This window comes from Gadus chalcogrammus, chromosome 7 (assembly GCF_026213295.1).
Source record: "Gadus chalcogrammus isolate NIFS_2021 chromosome 7, NIFS_Gcha_1.0, whole genome shotgun sequence".
Lineage (NCBI taxonomy): Eukaryota > Metazoa > Chordata > Actinopteri > Gadiformes > Gadidae > Gadus > Gadus chalcogrammus.
In genome coordinates, this window is record NC_079418.1 from 30,205,922 (window position 1) to 30,224,323 (window position 18,402).

Sequence of the window (18,402 nt, forward strand, 5' to 3'; positions counted from 1 at the left end):
CAGTGACGGCCCTGCTCAGGAGGGAATGGGTATCCCACTCCAAAGGCCCTATTTCATCCATGCATTCATTAGATGTGGGGGCAATGGGGCGGTGATGGTTGAATTCTGTTGGTCAGGGTTTTTCAGGCACTGGAATTAATGTTGCGATATTCCAGAGGGTTGATGTTGTGGTAGGTTTGTAGGATTCATAGAAGAGCTGGTGAAGAACGGTTAAGAGTTTCAACGGGCCGGTTTTCCGCACCCTTTGGCGGATGTCGTCAGGCCTTTCCTAGTTAGCACCGGCTAATCTGGTACCCTACGTCCTCCAATGAGAGAGGGGCCGGTTGGTTGGAATCTGGTGAAGGGAGGGCTCTTGGCGCTTTGACGCACTTGTCTAATAAGTCCTGAGTGTCTAAACGATTTCAGAGATTTAGTCAAGGGAAAAAGGGATTGTTCGGGTATAATTGGTTTCATATTCACTGATTAATCCTGATGCGGAATATGCTGTGCCTAGAAATAGTTTCATGGCTTTGAATGTTTTTTTTTGTCATGGCAGCCCAGGAACTCAATGCAATTGTGTTTTCAGAAGACTTTTTCCATCTAAAACCATGTACCTTACTCTTCCATTTTAGTGTCAAATAGCTTTGTCCCAGACATTTGAGATTTAAAGGGGTCACTGATGTAATCTAGAGAACATTTAGTGTTCATCATTCAATTTTGTATTGTCAACTAATTTCATAAGCACAAGCGACATTCTTCGTGCCATTGTTCAAAATGGGCAGGTGAATGCAATACTGAACAAGTTGTGTAACAAAAAAGGCCAAAGTGCATCATGAGGTTGAATATGTTGCTGCACGTTGAGACACCACTTTCAGCCACACTCATAGTCCAAATTAAGCCTTCTCTGTATCAATCTACAACTGAGCAAATGCACCAAAATGTGCAAGTCATCATTTGAGTTAATGTGTGAATGAATCACTTAAGAAGTCTATTGACTAAGCAAACAAAGTCTTTGCTCGGCAACCTTCAATTCAATGGAGAGGCCAATTTTTCTGTGATAGAAATAACAGTTAATTGTGTAAAGTATATTTGATTATCCTATAAAAGTGTGTTTGTAATGTTACTCACTAACTGGGGTTGTTCATTGCGTTTATTCTTCGAGATTTATTTATCATTTCAGAAAGACTTTAAGCCTTACGTAAGATTAGGATAGACAATAGATATTGTGTGTACAAACTTCTGACAATAGACTATACACAGTAACACATAACTATTTTCATTTAAAATAGGTTATTTTCAAATAGTTTGAACACAATGTTTTACAAACAGAATCATGTTCCAGCCTGATTTAATGTAAACAAGAGGTATTCAATGTGCAAAATGTAATGATGTTGAATGAATAATTTGGGCATTTCTGTAAGAGTTTCTGTATAGATCCATGAGATGTTCGCACATTTCAGATGCAGCAGTTCTTCTCAACCATGCCAGAGATACGAGTCTTTACTTGTTGTGGAAGTACCATAAACGTCTTTATGAATCATAATATCTATCCAAAGCGCACTTAGCTTTTGGCCGAGATATTAGATATTATATTATTATAACATCATATTATATAGATATAGAAGTCCGGGAGTCCGCAAAAGGCAACAATCCCTTCTCCTCCATGCTGTGGTTTACTCTGACAGTTCATTTGTATGCAATGGGAGGCATTGCATACAGCTAGACACCAGAAACAGAGGGGACTAGATGTAGGCGAGATTTGTTTTTCCTAAAAGCTTTTTCCAGTAAACAGTTTCGAAAACCTGTGTTCTGGAACTCATATACTATGTCTACTTGTTGGAAAACACTATATTTTTTCTCCTTTAATGGCAGATTATGATTGTTTAATTCTTGTGAACATTTCTTTGAGCATTTCTGGTTAATTTCCTATCTGTAAAAGAGTGTGGAAAACATAAATAAGTTGGTACAACGCTGTAGGTAGAACAGCAGCAAGAGACATTAATTATGCTAACATTTGTTGGGATTTTAGCATGTAATGTGAAAGCGATTAGAATAGGTTAGTAACAAATGGCCACCAACATAATTTGAGCACTGCAGTTTCGAAAAGTCTTAATTCTATCCAGGGTTTAGGCTATCTTCTATCCAGGGTTTAGGCTATCATTGCCACAGCTTTGGCTGTGGCAATGCACATGTAAGTGATCAAGATAAACAGCAATGGAAACCGAAGAATAACAGTTGTAAACAAGGTGGCAAGTGTATTATCAGCCTGAATGTTATTACATGCAATTTGACAAAGCAGCCCATAGACACGTGAATAGCTGATAACAATGATGAGCTCATTTAAGATCCCCATTTTAACTTTTGGCACATAGACATAGATCACACAAAAATGCTCTGCATTAATTGATCAGAATTAAATGGGCTAAGAGTTATTATTCTTCAGTTACAAAAGAAAAAGGTTTTAATACCAAAACGCCACAGATTGTGCTGACTATTACAAATGTTTTGCCTAACAAAAAATGTACCCTTCAACACAGTATATGAAATTAAATATCACATATTGATATTCTACTTCAATGCATTTTTTGATTGCTTCATTCTTTTGAACACCTCTTTCAGAGACAGTTGGATTTCCTGAGTCTGTAGAACATAAATTAGTGGGTTCAACGCTGGAGGTATGACTGCTGCAATTGAAAGACAAATTATCCTTGCATTGCGAGGCATTTTAGCGGCAACACTAAAAGTGACTAGAATAGGCAAATCATAAATAATCACCAACATTATATGGGCATGGCATGTTTTAAAAGCCTTCATCCTATCCTGTCCTCCAGATATTTTAGCCAAAGCTGCACCAATGCATACACTGTAAAAAATAAAAAGTTGAGAAAAGTCAAAATTGCAAGGCAACTTAATGGAATCAATTTTTGAGTTTTGAGCCCAACAAAATGTCATTTTTCTTCTTTAGACAAACTTGAAAGTTAGAGTTATACCAACTAAGATTTTATATTTTACAAAACTCCAAAAAGTAAGTCAGGGTTGTTAACTAATTATTTCAAATTAAGGTTAATATTATTATAAAAAAAAAAAACATTTCAAAGAATGCAAAAATAGTTTTAAGTTCGCTTTATTAAAATTAATAATTGGAAACTTCCATTTTACATTACTGAATGCCAGACAGCAATAGAACAAGCAACATGTAGCTAGTTCAGCAGCAGAGAATCGCTGTCTAAATGCAGCAAACCAAAGTGCAGAACAAGTTCGACATTATGGTCAAACTTGTTCTGCACGATACGGGAGCCCAGGTTAAACGGTGACGCAACTCTCCTGCCACATACACCGCAAGATCCCGAAAGCTGCCTTTATTTAACACCCCCCCAACACACAGCGCACCGCACACCCAACCAACGGACATGCAAGTCTCGGTAACGGTGGGGGCAACACTACGCACAATAAACAACACACAAACAATAAAGACCCCAAACCCGTTAACCCCACTTAACCTAACAGAAACAAATTGACAAAAGGCAATAAACCCCTTTTTCCCAACCGGCATATGGTGCCCAACCGGCACCATACCCAGACTCCCCAAAGGGTAGGAGTTGAAATGCGCATGTGCACCGTAGTTGGCCCAGCCTCAGACAGAGTCTGACTTAAACCGGTGTGTCTTGCTAACAAAGATACTACACTGAGCCCAACTCTTGACCCAAAACTCAACATCGTTGGTTGGACTAAATTGCATTGCACAGTTGACATGAATACTTAATGTTTTATATTCATTTTACTCAGAAATCATAATGAGACCAACAATTTTAAGTTTTCGTTTTTACAGTGTATGTAAGATATCAAGATAAAGAGCAATGGAGCCCAAATAATAAAAACTGGTAACACTATGGAAATAATATCATTGGGCCGATAGTCATTGCAGGCAAGTCGATAGAGCGGCCCATGGTCAAAGAAAAAGCTGTTGATAACAACAGACCTGCAGAAGAACAGTCGTGTTAGAAGCACGTGATGTGTGGAGTCCCACAAGGTTCGATCTTAGGACCCTCTTTATTCAACATCTACATGCTCCCACTAGGGCAAATCATGCATAATAACAATATTGACCATCATTGCTATGCTGATGACACGCAAATCTATGTATCGCTATCACCAAATGACTATCGGCCCATAGATCTGCTGTGCCAGTGCATTGAGCAAGTGAAAGAGTGGATGTGCCGAAATTTCCTTCAGCTAAATGAGGATAAAACAGAGATAATTGTATTTGGTGCTAAAACGGAAAGGCTTAAAGTAACCCAACACCTTCACTCTCTGTCCCTGAAAACCTCAATCAAAGCCAGAAATCTAGGGGTTATCATGGATTCTGATTTAAATTTCGAAAGTCACATCAAATCAGTTACAAAATCTGCATATTATCACCTTAAAAATGTAGCAAGTCTTAGAGGGCTCATGTCCACCGAAGACTTACAAAAACTTGTACATGCCTTTATCACTAGTAAGCTTGATTACTGCAATGGTCTCCTTACAGGTCTCCCAAAACAAACTCTAAGGAAGCTTCAGCTTGTTCAGAATGCTGCTGCTAGAGTTTTAACAAAGACCAAAAAATTTGAACGTATTACACCAATTCTTAAATCGTTACATTGGCTTCCTGTAGGTCAGAGAATTGATTTTAAAATCATGTTGCTAACCTATAAATCCCTACATGGTTTAGGCCCAAAATATTTAACTGATATGCTTCCACTACATAAGCCTTCTAGAACACTAAGATCTTCTGAGACCAATCTGTTAATTATCCCCAGAGTAAACACGAAACATGGGAAAGCAGGATTTAGTTACTATGCAACAAATAGCTGGAATAAACTCCCTGAGGATTTAAGACTTGCCCCAACTCTGAGCACCTTTAAAACAAGATTGAAGACTTTTATGTTTGCTTTAGCTTTCTGCTAAATCTTAAATACTTTCCCTTTATTTTACTAAAATGCCTTTTTAACTTTCCCTTTATCTTCTATTTTTTACCAGAAAAATACATGATCTGATACTAGAGAGAAAGGTTGCATAAGGGTTAGAGTCCTGAGTTTGTTTGTCCTTTTGGTTTGGTCTGAGTCCTAGAAGCTGGGTTAGAGTCCTAGAATTTGTTGAATAAGGCCTTTGGTCTGGGCTAGAGTCCTAGAAGCTGGGTTAGAGTCCTAGAATAAGTTAAATAAGGCCTTTGGTCTGGGCTAGAGTCCTAGAAGCTGGGTTAGAGTCCTAGAACATTGTTAAGGGTTAGAGTCCTGAGTTTGTATAAGGGTTAGAGTCCTCAGTTTGTATTTGTAAAAGGGTTAGAGTCCTGAGTTTGTTTGTATAAGGGTTAGAGTCCTGAGTTTGTGCCCAAGTTCTGTCTGGGTTAGAGTCCTAGAATCTGGATTGGAGTTCCAGAGAAAGGACCAAGTTCCTTCAGGTCGGGTTGTAGTCCCGACTTGGGTTCCAGAGAGACTGTTGATCTTATCTTAAATACATTGCACTTTCAATTTTACTTACTAAAAAGCCTTTTTAAACTTTTCTATTTTACTCATTTCTTGCATATGTTTGCTTTTACTTATCTATTATTTTATTTTATTGTACGGCAATGTTTATATGTGAAGCACTTTGAGTCTGCCTTGGGTATGAAAAGTGCTATATAAATAAAGTTGCATTGCCTTGCCTTGCCAGTACAGCTATCAAGTTGACAAGGATGGCCATAATCCAGCAGGCAGCTATCAGTGAGAACATGGTCTTCAGACTCACAATGATCTGATAACGCAATGGAAAGGTGATCGCCACTAGCCTGTCGAAGGAGAGTACAACCAGATTAAGAGACTGCATGGTGAGGGTCAAGAAATTAAAAAACTAGGTTAAGCAGCTGCTGTCAGTGTTTTTCTTGTGGTCGAACTTGAACGTGCCAAAAACCTTGGGCACCTGTGCGGAGCTGCCGACAACGTCTACAAACGCCAAGCTGAACACAGCAATTGGACATTGGAGTCTTGAGACTGGTCTAAGCAGATCAAGGCCATCACCACCCCGTTTTCCACCACTGACATGATGTAGAGCATCAATAAAAATAAATAGTAGTAGTTAACATGAGGGATGCCTGAAAAGCCACTGATAATGAAGTATGCTGGTCTCACAATAGTCATGTTAGAGTCCATTGTGTGATATCCAAATGATGTTAGAGAGCTTGATCAGCTCCTCTCTCTTTATGCTCTAATTGTCTAAAGCTCTCCTCTTTCCCAGGAAAACACAATTAAAACAGTCTTTATTTTTTCATAATAGTTTTTGAATTGTTATTTTTACTACGGCCGATCATTTTGTTTATATCAGTATCATTGTAAATATATCCAATTGAACTGAATCACCACCCTCTATTTTATTATGTTATTATAATTATTATTATTTATTGTATTGTAATTCTGTATACATAACAGTTTATTTATATTTATTATTATTTATTTTTTTGTACTGTTTTCTGCTGTGTTTTTTTCTTTTTAATATATTAACAATAGGTTAAATGTTGAGTGTTGTACATAGAGAGCAAAGGGACCGAAGTCAAATTCCTTGTTTGTTCGCAAAACTGGCCGATAAAGCTGAATCTGAATCTGAATTTAAGATCATATTTAAACGGTTTTGTCATGCAGATCAGGGGTTCTCAACCACCGGGCCGTGAAGCATTGGCCGCAGAGATTTAGAAATGAACCTTCCAAAAGTAAATATATGTTATATGCTTATTGCATACTGTTAACAGACGATGAACAAGCTCATCGTTACGTTTTTATTGACTTGAAACTTGAAACAGTATATGACAGTCATGTTGTTAGAATGTGACAATGTTACTGTCTATTAAAAATGTGCATATGGATAAGGCAGGCATATAATGGTTTGCGCCTGGTAGCTGCATCAGACTCTTACTGGTGGGTCAGGCATCTGTATCACAAATGTGTTTTTTAATACTGAAAAACAACGATGACAGATGTTTTCCATAACAATTAAAATACCCTCAGGAAGGAGCGATAATTTAACTAAAATAAACGTAATAAAATTCATGTTGAAGTAGTTGATAACATTTACATACTTCTATATATATTACATCTTCAAGCAAAACATTTAACATTAACAAATCAACGATGTATACTACAAAACAATATCGTAATTTAAATATCCCTTTTGATATTCTATTACACAGCAATTCTTGATTGCCAAATTCTTTTGAAAACCTTTTTCAGGGACAGTTTGATTTCCTGAGTCTGTAAAACATAAATGAGTGGGTTCAAAGCTGGAGGTAGGACAGCAGTAAGAGACATGTTAATGATCCGTGTATTGCGAGGCATTTTAGCGGCAAAAGAAAAGGCGATTAAAATAGGTAAGTAATAAATAGCCACCAACATTATATGAGCACTGCATGTTTTAAAAGCCTTCATTCTATCCTTGGCTTTGGCTATTTTGGCCAAAGCTGCGCCAATGCACATGTAAGTGATCAAGATAAACAGCAATGGAACCCAAAGAATAACATTCATTAACAAGTTGGTAAGTATAAAATTAGGATGATTGTCATTACAGGCTAGTTTATAAAGAAGCCCATGGTCACAGAAATGGCTGTTGATAACAACAGACCTACAGTAGGACAGCCGGGTTAGGAGTCCTACAGCCATCAAGTTCCCAAGAAGCGCAAAAATCCAGAGAGAGGCCACCAGTGAGAACATGTTCTTCAGACTCACAATGATCTGATAACGCAATGGAAATGTGATTGCCACTAACCTGTCGAAAGAGAGTACAACCAGATTAAGAGACTGCATGGTGAGGGTCAAGAAGTTAAAAAACTCATAGGTTAAGCAGTTGCTGTACGAGATGTACTTGTTGTTGAACCAGAACGTGTCAATGACCTTGGGCACCAGTGCGGAGCTGCCGACCACGTCTACAAACGCCAAGTCAAACACAGCAATATACTTTGGAGTCTTGAGACTCTGGTCGAAGCAGATCAAGGCCATCACTATCCCGTTTTCCACCACTGACATGATGTAGATCACCAGTAAAAATAAATAGTAGTAGTTAACATGAGGGATGCCTGAAAAGCCCATGATAATGAAGTATGCTGGCCTCACAATAGTCATGTTAGAGTCCATTTTTTGATATCCAAGTGATGTTAGAGCTTGACAATAGCTCCTCTCTCTTTATGTGTTTATGTCTCTTTGTCTCTCCCTCTCCCTCTGTTCAGGGTGATGTGTGGGGCAGCTTTATGCCTCACCCTGACAGTACATTGTCATCATCACCAGATACAGCCTCAGTAGCAGGCAGGAGGGGGGCCTCAGGGGCCCGGGCTCCTGCCCCTTTGTCCTCATTGGCTAAGGCTTTCCTCTGGCCCAGGAAAACACCATTAAAACAGTTTTTTCTTTTTCATAAAAGTTTTTCAATTGTTATTTTTACTTCGGCCGAACATTTTGTTTATATCAGTACCATTGTAGATATATCCAATTGAACTGAATCATCATATTACTTCCATGCTTATAACCGGGTGGTTGTTGTCCTCGTATTTCCCCCCATTATGTCTGTGCACAGCCCTGCTCAGGAGAGATTCCCATGGGCATCCTACTCTAAAGAGATCTGATGTCTGAGCCAAGGCCCTGTTCCAGCCATGCATCTGCTGGATGGAAAAAACTCTTTCATTTCACATTTTCATTCTAGACTTAGTGTACTTAATATTTGCATTTTATTTTTTTTATTGACCAATTAGTTCAAGCAACACAACACTTCGGTAAGGTTTAGGTCGTTGTGGATGAATGGTTTAGGCAACACAACTACTTGGTAGGTTTTAGGAAACCATTACTTTTTACCTTAACAACCTTTTTCCTCAGCCTCAACAAAACCTAAGACAATAAGAGGCAGAGTAGGATGGGTCATGCCTTCGTCATCCGGGGAGATAATCTAAATTGATTCTGTTAAGAAAGACTATTGTGTCTAAGATAAGGATAATGTCTGCACCAACTTCCAATATAGTATACGTTAACACAATGCAACTGTTTTTCACTTAACTACGATAATTTGTGTTTTTGCAAAGTATCAGAATAATGTATCAACCTGTTTCAAATCTAAACAATACACATAGGATACGCAAAATCTATCAAAAACAGGGCCAAGCAAATGAAAACCTCTGCCAATGTATTGATAAATCTAAGCAGGCAACTGCAAATGCATGAATATTAAGGGTGGCACATGGATAGAGTTCATAAAGTGATTTGAAGCTCAAACAGTCATCACATGAAGGTACGGTTAGATAAGATGACAATTAAACCATTTCCTTTTAGATAACCTGTTCATTTGCAGGTTTCACATATTTGTATTTATAAAGAATACAGATTTATTTCACGGAAAGATATGTTATCGATAATGATGTATTATCTTATTTATTATCTTATATAATTGAGATCTCAACTCATCTTGTGTAACTTGATCGTATTTATTATTTGATGTTTAGTAGTTAGCAGCATGCACCTTTTAACGTTGGTTTGCACACCGCCAATAAACTAATGAGGAAGTAGATGTCCCGGATACAATGTTTTTTCTGATGTGACAGATAGCATGGTGTTGCGGTAGAAGTTTGAATGACTTTAATGATGAGCTCACGCCATGTTCAGCATAACAATAGGCATTTAAGATCATATTTAAACGGTTTGTCATGTAGATCAGGGGTTCTCAACCACCGGGCTGTGGAGCATTGGCCCCAGAGGTTTAGAAATGAACCTTCCAAAATTAAATATGCTTATTGCATACTGTTAACAGATGATGAACAAGCTCATTGTTACATTTTTATTGACTTGAAACTTAGACAGTATATCACAGTCATGTTGTTAGAATGTGACAATGTTACTGTCTATTAAAAATGTGCATATGGATAAGGCAGGCATATAATGGTTTGCGCCTGGTAGCTGCATCAGAGACTCTTACTGGTGGGTCAGGCATCTGTATCACAAATAAGTGTTTTTTAATACTGAAAAACAACGATGACAGATGTTTTCCATAACAATTAAAATACCCTCAGGAAGGAGCGATAATTTAACTAAAATAAAAGTAATAAAATTCATGTTGAAGTAGTTGATAACATTAACATACTTCTATATATATTACATCTTCAAGAAAAACATTTAACATTAACAAATCAACGATGTATACTACAAAACAATATCTTAATTTAAATATCCCTTTTGATATTCTATTACACAGCAATTCTTGATTGCCAAATTCTTTTGAAAACCTTTTTCAGGGACAATTTGATTTCCTGAGTCTGTAAAACATAAATGAGTGGGTTCAACGCTGGAGGTAGGACAGCAGTAAGAGACACGTTAATGATCCGTGTATTACGAGGCATTTTAGCGGCAAAAGAAAAGGCGATTAAAATAGGTAAGTAATAAATAGCCACCAACATTATATGAGCACTGCATGTTTTAAAAGCCTTCATTCTATCCTTGGCTTTGGCTATTTTGGCCAAAGCTGCGCCAATGCACATGTAAGTGATCAAGATCAACAGCAATGGAACCCAAAGAATAACAGTTGTTAACAATTTGGCAAGTATAAAATTAGGCTGATTGTCATTACAGGCTAGTTTATAAAGAGGCCCATGGTCACAGAAATAGCTGTTGATAACAACAGACCTGCAGTAGGACAGCCGGGTTAGGAGTCCTACAGCCATCAGGTTCCCAAGAAGCGCAAAAATCCAGAGAGAGGCCACCAGTGAGAACATGTTCTTCAGACTCACAATGATCTGATAACGCAATGGAAATGTGATTGCCACTAACCTGTCGAAAGAGAGTACAACCAGATTAAGAGACTGCATGGTGAGGGTCAAGAAATTAAAAAACTCATAGGTTAAGCAGTTGCTGTAAGTGATTTTTTTGTGGTCGAACCAGAAGGTGTCGATAACCTTGGGCACCAGGGCAGAGTTTCCGAGCACATCTACAAACGCCAAGTTAAACACAGCAATATACTTTGGAGTCTTGAGACTCTGGTCTAAGCAGATCAAGGCCATCACTAACCCGTTTTCCACCACTGACATGATGTACAGCACCAGTAAAAAGAAATAGTAGTAGTTAACATGAGGGATGCCTGAAAAGCCCATGATAATGAAGTATGCTGGCCTCACAATAGTCGTGTTAGAGTCCATGGTTTGATTGATGTTAGAGAGCTTGACAATAGCTCCTCTCTCTTTACGTCTTCTGTGTCTCTTTCTCTCCTTCTCCCTCTGTTCAGGGTGATGTGTAGGGCAGCTTTATGGCTCACCCTGACAGTACATCATCATCATCACCAGATACAGCCTCAGGAGCGGACAGGAGGGGGCCCTCAGGGGCCCGGGCTCCTGCCCCTTTGCCCTCATTGGCTAAAGTTCTCCTCTGGCCCAAAATAACCTCCTAAAGACCTTTGTCCTTTTTTGGGCTTTTTCTTTTCCATAATAGTAATTTTGTTGTATTTTTTACTACTGCTTATTTAGTTTAACTATAAATATCATTGTAAATATCAGATCCAAGTTCATCGGTTATCATTATAACCGGGGGGTGTTTGTTCTCGTACTGCCCCCCAAAATGTCAGTGACGGCCCTGCTCAGGAGGGAATGGGTATCCCACTCCAAAGGCCCTATTTCATCCATGCATTCATTAGATGTGGGGCAATGGGGCGGTGATGGTTGAATTCTGTGGGTCAGGGTTTTTCAGGCACTGGAATTAATGTTGCGATATTCCAGAGGGTGGATGTTGTGGTAGGCTTTTAGGATTAGCAGAAGAGCCTGTGAAGAATGGGTAAGAGTTTCAACCCGCAGGTTTTCCGAACCCTTTGGCGGATGTCGTCAGGCCTTTCATAGTTAACACTGGCTAATCTGGTGCCCTAAATCCTCCAATGAGAGAGGGGCCGGTTGGTTGGAATCTGGTGAAGGGAGGGCTCTTGGCGCTTCGACGCACTTGTCTATTAAGTCCCGAGTGTCTAAACGATTTCAGAGACTTAGTCAAGGGAAAAAGGGATTGTTTTGGTATAATTGGTTTCATATTCACTGATTATTCCTGATGAGGAATATGCTGTGCCTAGAAATAGTTTCATGGCTTTGAATGTTTTTTTTTATTCACATTGTCTTGTCAGCCCAGGAACTCAATGCAATTGTGTTTTCAGAAGACTTTTTCCATATAAAACCATGTACCTTACTCTTCCATTTTAGTGTCAAATAGCTTTGTCCCAGACATTTGAGATTTAAAGGGGTCACTGATGTAATCTATAGAACATTTAGTGTTCATCATTACATTTTGTATCGTCAACTAATTTCATAAACACAAGCGACATTCTTCGTGCCATTGTTCAAAATGGGCAGGTGAATGCAATACTGAACAATTTGTCAAACAAAAAAAGGCCAAAGTGCATCATGAGGTTGAATATGTTGCTGCACGTTGGGACACCACTTTCAGCCACACTCATAGTCCAAATTAAGCCTTCTCTGTATCAATCTACAACTGAGCAAATGCACCAAAATGTGCAAGGCATCATTTGAGTTAATGTGTGAATGAATGACTTAAGAAGTCTATTGACTACGCAATCAAACTCTTTGCTCGGCAACCTTCAATTCAATTCAATTCAAAGTGTTTATTGTCATATGCACAAAAGAGATATTCTCAGTTGTACAATGAAATTCAATGTCGAGGCCAATTTTTCTGCGATAGAAATAACAGTTAATGGTGTGAAGTATATTTGATTATCCTATAAAAGTGTGTTTGTAATGTTACTCACTAACTGGGGTATTTCATTGCGTTTATTCTTCGAGATTTATTTATCTTTTCAGAAAGACTTTAAGCCTTACATAAGATTAGGATAGACAATAGATATTGTGTGTACACATCCGACAATAGACTATACACAGTAACGCATAACTATTTTCATTTAAAATAATGACAGACCTCTATATTTCACTTTGTTTACACATTACTACAGCCTCTTGGTTATTTTCAAATAGTTTGAACACAATGTTTTACAAACAGAATCATGTTCCAGCCTGATTTCATTTAAACAAGAGGTATTCAATGTGCAAAATGTAATGATGTTGAATGAATAATTTGGGCATATCTGTAAGAGTTTCTGTATAGATCCATGCGATGTTCGTGCATTTCAGAAGCAGCAATTCTTCTCAACCATGGCAGAGAAACTAGTCTTTACTCGTTGTGGAAGTACCAGAGACGTCTTTATGAATCATAACATCTATCCAAGGCGCACTTAACTTTTGGCCGAGATATTAGATATTATATTATTATCATTATTATAAAATTATATTATATAGATATAGAATTCCGGGAGTCCGCAAACGGCAACAATCCCTTCTCCTCCATGCTGTGGTTCACTCTGACAGCTAATTTGCATTACAGCTAGACACCAGAAACAGAGGGGACTAGTGGCAGGCGAGATTTGTTTTTCCTAAAAGCTTTTTCCAGTAAACAGCTTCGAAAACCTGTGTTCTGGAACTCGTTACTTGTTGGAAAACACCATAATTTGTCTCCTTTAATGGCAGATTATGATTGTTTAATTCTTGTGAACATTTCTTTGAGAGACTATTTAATTTCCTGTCTGTAAAAGAGTGTGTAAAACGTAAATAAGTTGGTACAACGCTGTAGGTAGAACAGCAGCAAGAGACATTAATTATGCTAACATTTGTTGGGATTTTAGCATGTAATGTGAAAGCGATTAGAATAGGTTAGTAACAAATGGCCACCAACATAATTTTAGCACTGCAGTTTCTAAAAGTCTTAATTCTATCCGGGGTTTAGGCTATCTTAGCAAAAGCTGTGGCAATGCACATGTAAGTGATCAAGATAAACAGCAATGGAAAACGAAGAATAACAGTTGCAAACAAGTTGGCAAGTGTATTATCAGCCTGAATGTTATTACATGCAATTTGACAAAGCAGCCCATAGACACATGAATAGCTGATAACAACAAAAAGGATGAGCTCATTTAAGATCCCCATTTTAACTTTTTGTCACATAGACACAGATCACACAAAAATACAATGCATTGATTTCTCAGAATTAAATGGGTTAAGAGTTATTATTCTTTAGTTACAAAAGAAAAAGATTTGTGCTGACTATTACAAATGTTTTGCCTAACAAAAAATTTACACTTCAACACAATATCTGAAATTAAATTGATATTCTACTTCACTGCAATTTTTGATTGCTTCATTCTTTTGAACACCTTTTTCAGAGAAAGTTTGATTTCCTGAGTCTGTAGAACATAAATAAGTGGGTTCAACGCTGGAGGTATGACTGCTGCAAGAGAAAGACAAATTATCCTTGCATTGCGAGGCATTTTAGCAGCAACACTAAAAGTGACCAGAATAGGTAAATAATAAATAATCACCAACATTATATGGGCACTGCATGTTTTAAAAGCCTTCATCCTATCCTGTCCGCCAGATATTTTAGCCAAAGCTGCACCAATGCACATGTAAGATATCAAGATAAAGAGCAATGGAGCCCAAATAATTAAAACTGGTAACACTATGGAAATGATATGATTGGGCCGATTGTCATTGCAGGCAAGTCGATAGAGCGGCCCATGGTCACAGAAATAGCTGTTGATAACAACAGACCTGCAGTAGGACAGTCGTGTTAGAAGCCCTACAGCTATCAAGTTGACAAGGATGGCAATAATCCAGAAAGCAGCTACCAGTGAGAACATGGTCTTCAGACTCACAATGATCTGATAACGCAATGGAAAGGTGATCGCCACTAGCCTGTCGAAGGAGAGTACAACCAGATTAAGAGACTGCATGGTGAGGGTCAAGAAATTAAAAAACTCATAGGTTAAGCAGTTGCTGTAAGTGATTTTCTTGTGGTCGAACCAGAACGTGTCAAAAACCTTGGGCACCAGGGCGGAGCTGCCGACCACGTCTACAAACGCCAAGTTGAACACAGCAATATACTTTGGAGTCTTGAGACTCTGGTCTAAGCAGATCAAGGCCATCACCACCCCGTTTTCCACCACTGACATGATGTACAGCACCAGTAAAAAGAAATAGTAGTAGTTAATATGAGGGGTGCCTGAAAAGCCCCTGATAATGAAGTATGCTGGTCTCACAATAGTCATGTTAGAGTCCATGGTTTGATATCCAAGTGATGTTAGAGAGCTTGACAATAGCTCCTCTCCCTTTATGTGTCTCTTTCTCTCCCTCTGTTCAGGGTGATGTGTGGGGCAGCTTTATGGCTCACCCTGACAGTACATTGTCATCATCTCCAGATACAGTCTCAGGAGCAGACAGGAGGGGGCCCTCAGGGGCCCGGGCTCCTGCCCCTTTGCCCCCATTTGCTAAAGTTCTCCTCTGAACCAAAATAACCTCCTAAAACCCTTTTTCCTTTTTTGGGCTTTTGCTTTCCCTTAATAGTATTTTTCTCGGTATTTTTTAATACTGTATATTTAGTTTTCTAACTATAAATATCATTGTAAATATATCAGATCCTCAGAAGTTCATCGGTTATCACTTATTACCGGGGGGGTCTCATACTGCCCCCCAAAATGTCAGTGACGGCCCTGCTCAGGAGGGAATGGGTATCCCACTCCAAAGGCCCTATTTCATCCATGCATTCATTAGATGTGGGGGCAATGGGGCGGTGATGGTTGAATTCTGTGGGTCAGGGTTTTTCAGGCACTGGAATTAATGTCGCGATATTCCAGAGGGTTGATGTTGTGGTAGGTTTTTAGGATTAGCAGAAGAGCCGGTGAAGAATGGGTAAGAGTTCCAACGCGCATGTTTTCCACACTCTATGGGGGATGTCGTCCGGCCTTTCCTGGTTTACACCAGCTAATCTGGTACCCTACGTCCTCCAATGAGAGAGTGGCCGGCTGGTTGGAATCTGGTGAAGGGAGGGCTCTCTGCGCTTTGACGCACTTGTCTAATGTCTTAAGTGTCTAAACGATTTCAGAGATTTAGTCAAGGGAAAAAGGGATTGTTTGGGTATAATTGGTTTCATAGTGACAGATTATTCCTGATGAGGGATATAATGTGCCTAGAATTAGTTTCAAGGCTTTGAATGTTTTTTTTTTTATTCACATTGTCTTGGCAGCCGTAAGCAGCAGGAACTCAATGCCATTGTGTTTTCAGAAGACTTTTTCCCTATAGAACCATGTACCTTAGTCTTCCATTTTAGTGTCAAATATCTTTGTCCCAGACATTTGAGATTTAAAGGGGTCACTGATGTAATCTATAGAACATTTAGTTTTCATCATTCAATTTTGTATTGTCAGCTAATTTCATAAACACAAGTGACATTCTTCGTGCCATTGTTCAAAATGGGCAGGTGAATGCAATACTGAACAATTTGTCAAACAAAAAAAGGCCAAAGTGCATCATGAGGTTGAATATGTTGCTGCACGTTGAGATACCACTTTCAGAGACACTCATAGTCCAAATTAAGCCTTTTCTGTGTCAATCTACAACTGAGCAAATACACCAAAATGTGCAATCATCATTTTAGTAATTGTGTGAATGAATCTATTTAGAAGTCTACCCGCTGCGCAATGTGTCGTCGGAGTGACATCTTTTCTTTGTCATTATTGGTCGTCAGATTTTGGTCCACTGAAGGGGTTGTTTTGAACGCCAGGCAACGTCTTTTTTTCTACGTGTACCAATCGTCTGATGTTGACGTCCGAGTCCGTCCTCTGTGTAAGGTTTATTTATAGTCCAAATGTGGTCGTCGTCTTTTTTATACTACTTCTATACTATATTTATTTTATTTACATGTTTATGGTTGTTGCCGTCAGAAAACGAGAAACTGTGATTTATTACAATTGAGCTTCGGGGAAATTATATGGACCCGAAGTGCACTGACAATTGCAGTTGTCCAATTGAGGAGCATAGTCGAACTATGGCTATAATCGTATTAAGTAGTGCTGCACGATTTGGTGAAAAAGTCATAATGAGATTATTGTGGACAATATTGCGATTTGCGATTGCGTTATAATAAACAAATGTTGTCATGAGTCTACTTGCTTGGTTATCAAGGAAAATGCACTCAGATTACTGATCATTTTCTCAACTCAAACATACAAAATTAAATTAGCATAATAAAATACAAAAACAAAAAAATGTGTACAGTACGGTTTTCAAAATAACAATATTTTACAAAATTGAAGGTCCCATGGCATGCTACTTTATGGAGGCTTTAATATAGTCATTAGTGGGCCCCTAACACAGTATTTGAAGACGTTCCCGAAATTCTGCCGCGGAGTGAAACTACAGCCGCTACGAGCCAGTCGCACATTGAGCTTTCCCCGAATGCGCCGTTTCGGTGTCTGTAGCTTTAATGCACAGGAGGAGGAGAGAGGCGGGTCAAGGAGGAGGGTGGGGGTGTGGCCCTGAGCAGCTTACGGACACTGTACCATGCGCTGTTTACAGTGGATGTATTGCAATGGCCAGGCGCACACAGCCTTTGGCAGTGTTCTGTAAATATTCTAGAACACTTCGGGTGCTCCAGCGGGAGTCCTGGAGCTCCGTATCTAAATAATATCATATATCATATAATATATATTATCACGGCCAAAAGCTGTGTGCGCCTCCAGACGATATCATGAACCTCAATCGACTGAGTCGGGTTCTCAGACGTTTCTGGTTCTTCCACGTCACATCAATCTGAAGTAGACTGAACCACAACATGGAGGAGAAAGGGATTGTCGCCCGCCGGAGCCTCGTTGCCGAGGCAGCGGGAAGCGGAGCTCAAGCGGGAGACAATCGCAGGCAACAATCCCTTTCTCCTCTATGCCTTGGTTCATTTACTTCAGGGAGTCAAAGTCAAAGTTCCTTTCCCCCAATTCATCTCAACCATGGCTGAGATAACCCCCACTATGAGTCTCGTTGTGGAAACACCAGAGATGAGAGTACGACGTGTTATGCGCCAGAACACCAACAGCAGAACGGTTATCCAAATAACAAAGAAGTGTACAACACTTGCGTTACAGTCCTGGAGCTCTATATCTGAATAATCTAATATAATACATATCATGTAATACATATTGTCACGGCCAAAAGCTGTGTGCGCCTCCAGACGATATTATGAATCACAAACGACTACGTTGGGTTCTCCGACGTCTCTGGTTCGTCCACTTCCAAATCAATCTGAAGTAGACATAACCGCGCGCTGCCCGCTGCCGGGCGGTGATGCTTCGTGGTGGTGGTGCCTCACGGCAGTGGGCGGTGTGCAGCGGGGCTCAACGATGGCTGAGATAACCCCAACTACAGTCTTGGTGTAGAAATACCAGCGACGTCAAAGAATCAACGTGTTATGCGGCATAACACCAACAGCAGAACGGTTATCTAAATAAGAAAGAAGTGCACAACACTTGCGTTACAGTCCTGGAGCTCTATATCTAATCGTTCTTTTTTTTTTGCATTTTTTATTT

At 39.2% G+C, this 18,402-nt stretch overlaps 3 protein-coding genes and 1 pseudogene across 3 annotated transcripts; all 4 read right to left on the reverse strand.

The window, feature by feature from the left end:
* Positions 1-2,524: 2,524 nt before the first annotated feature.
* LOC130386134 (olfactory receptor 13-like) lies at positions 2,525-6,284 on the reverse strand (annotated as a pseudogene).
* A 178-nt stretch (positions 6,285-6,462) lies between these two features.
* LOC130386478 (olfactory receptor 2AT4-like) lies at positions 6,463-8,114 on the reverse strand. The gene has a single exon (XM_056595410.1). It carries the CDS (start codon positions 8,112-8,114, stop codon positions 7,170-7,172), a length of 945 nt encoding a protein of 314 aa, XP_056451385.1. The 3' UTR covers positions 6,463-7,169.
* A 2,074-nt stretch (positions 8,115-10,188) lies between these two features.
* LOC130386472 (olfactory receptor 2AT4-like) lies at positions 10,189-11,792 on the reverse strand. Its single transcript, XM_056595408.1, has one exon. It carries the CDS (start codon positions 11,144-11,146, stop codon positions 10,202-10,204), a length of 945 nt encoding a protein of 314 aa, XP_056451383.1. The 5' UTR covers positions 11,147-11,792; the 3' UTR covers positions 10,189-10,201.
* Positions 11,793-13,946: 2,154 nt separating this feature from the next.
* LOC130386471 (olfactory receptor 13-like) lies at positions 13,947-16,341 on the reverse strand. The gene has a single exon (XM_056595407.1). It carries the CDS (start codon positions 15,106-15,108, stop codon positions 14,161-14,163), a length of 948 nt encoding a protein of 315 aa, XP_056451382.1. The 5' UTR covers positions 15,109-16,341; the 3' UTR covers positions 13,947-14,160.
* Positions 16,342-18,402: the final 2,061 nt, after the last annotated feature.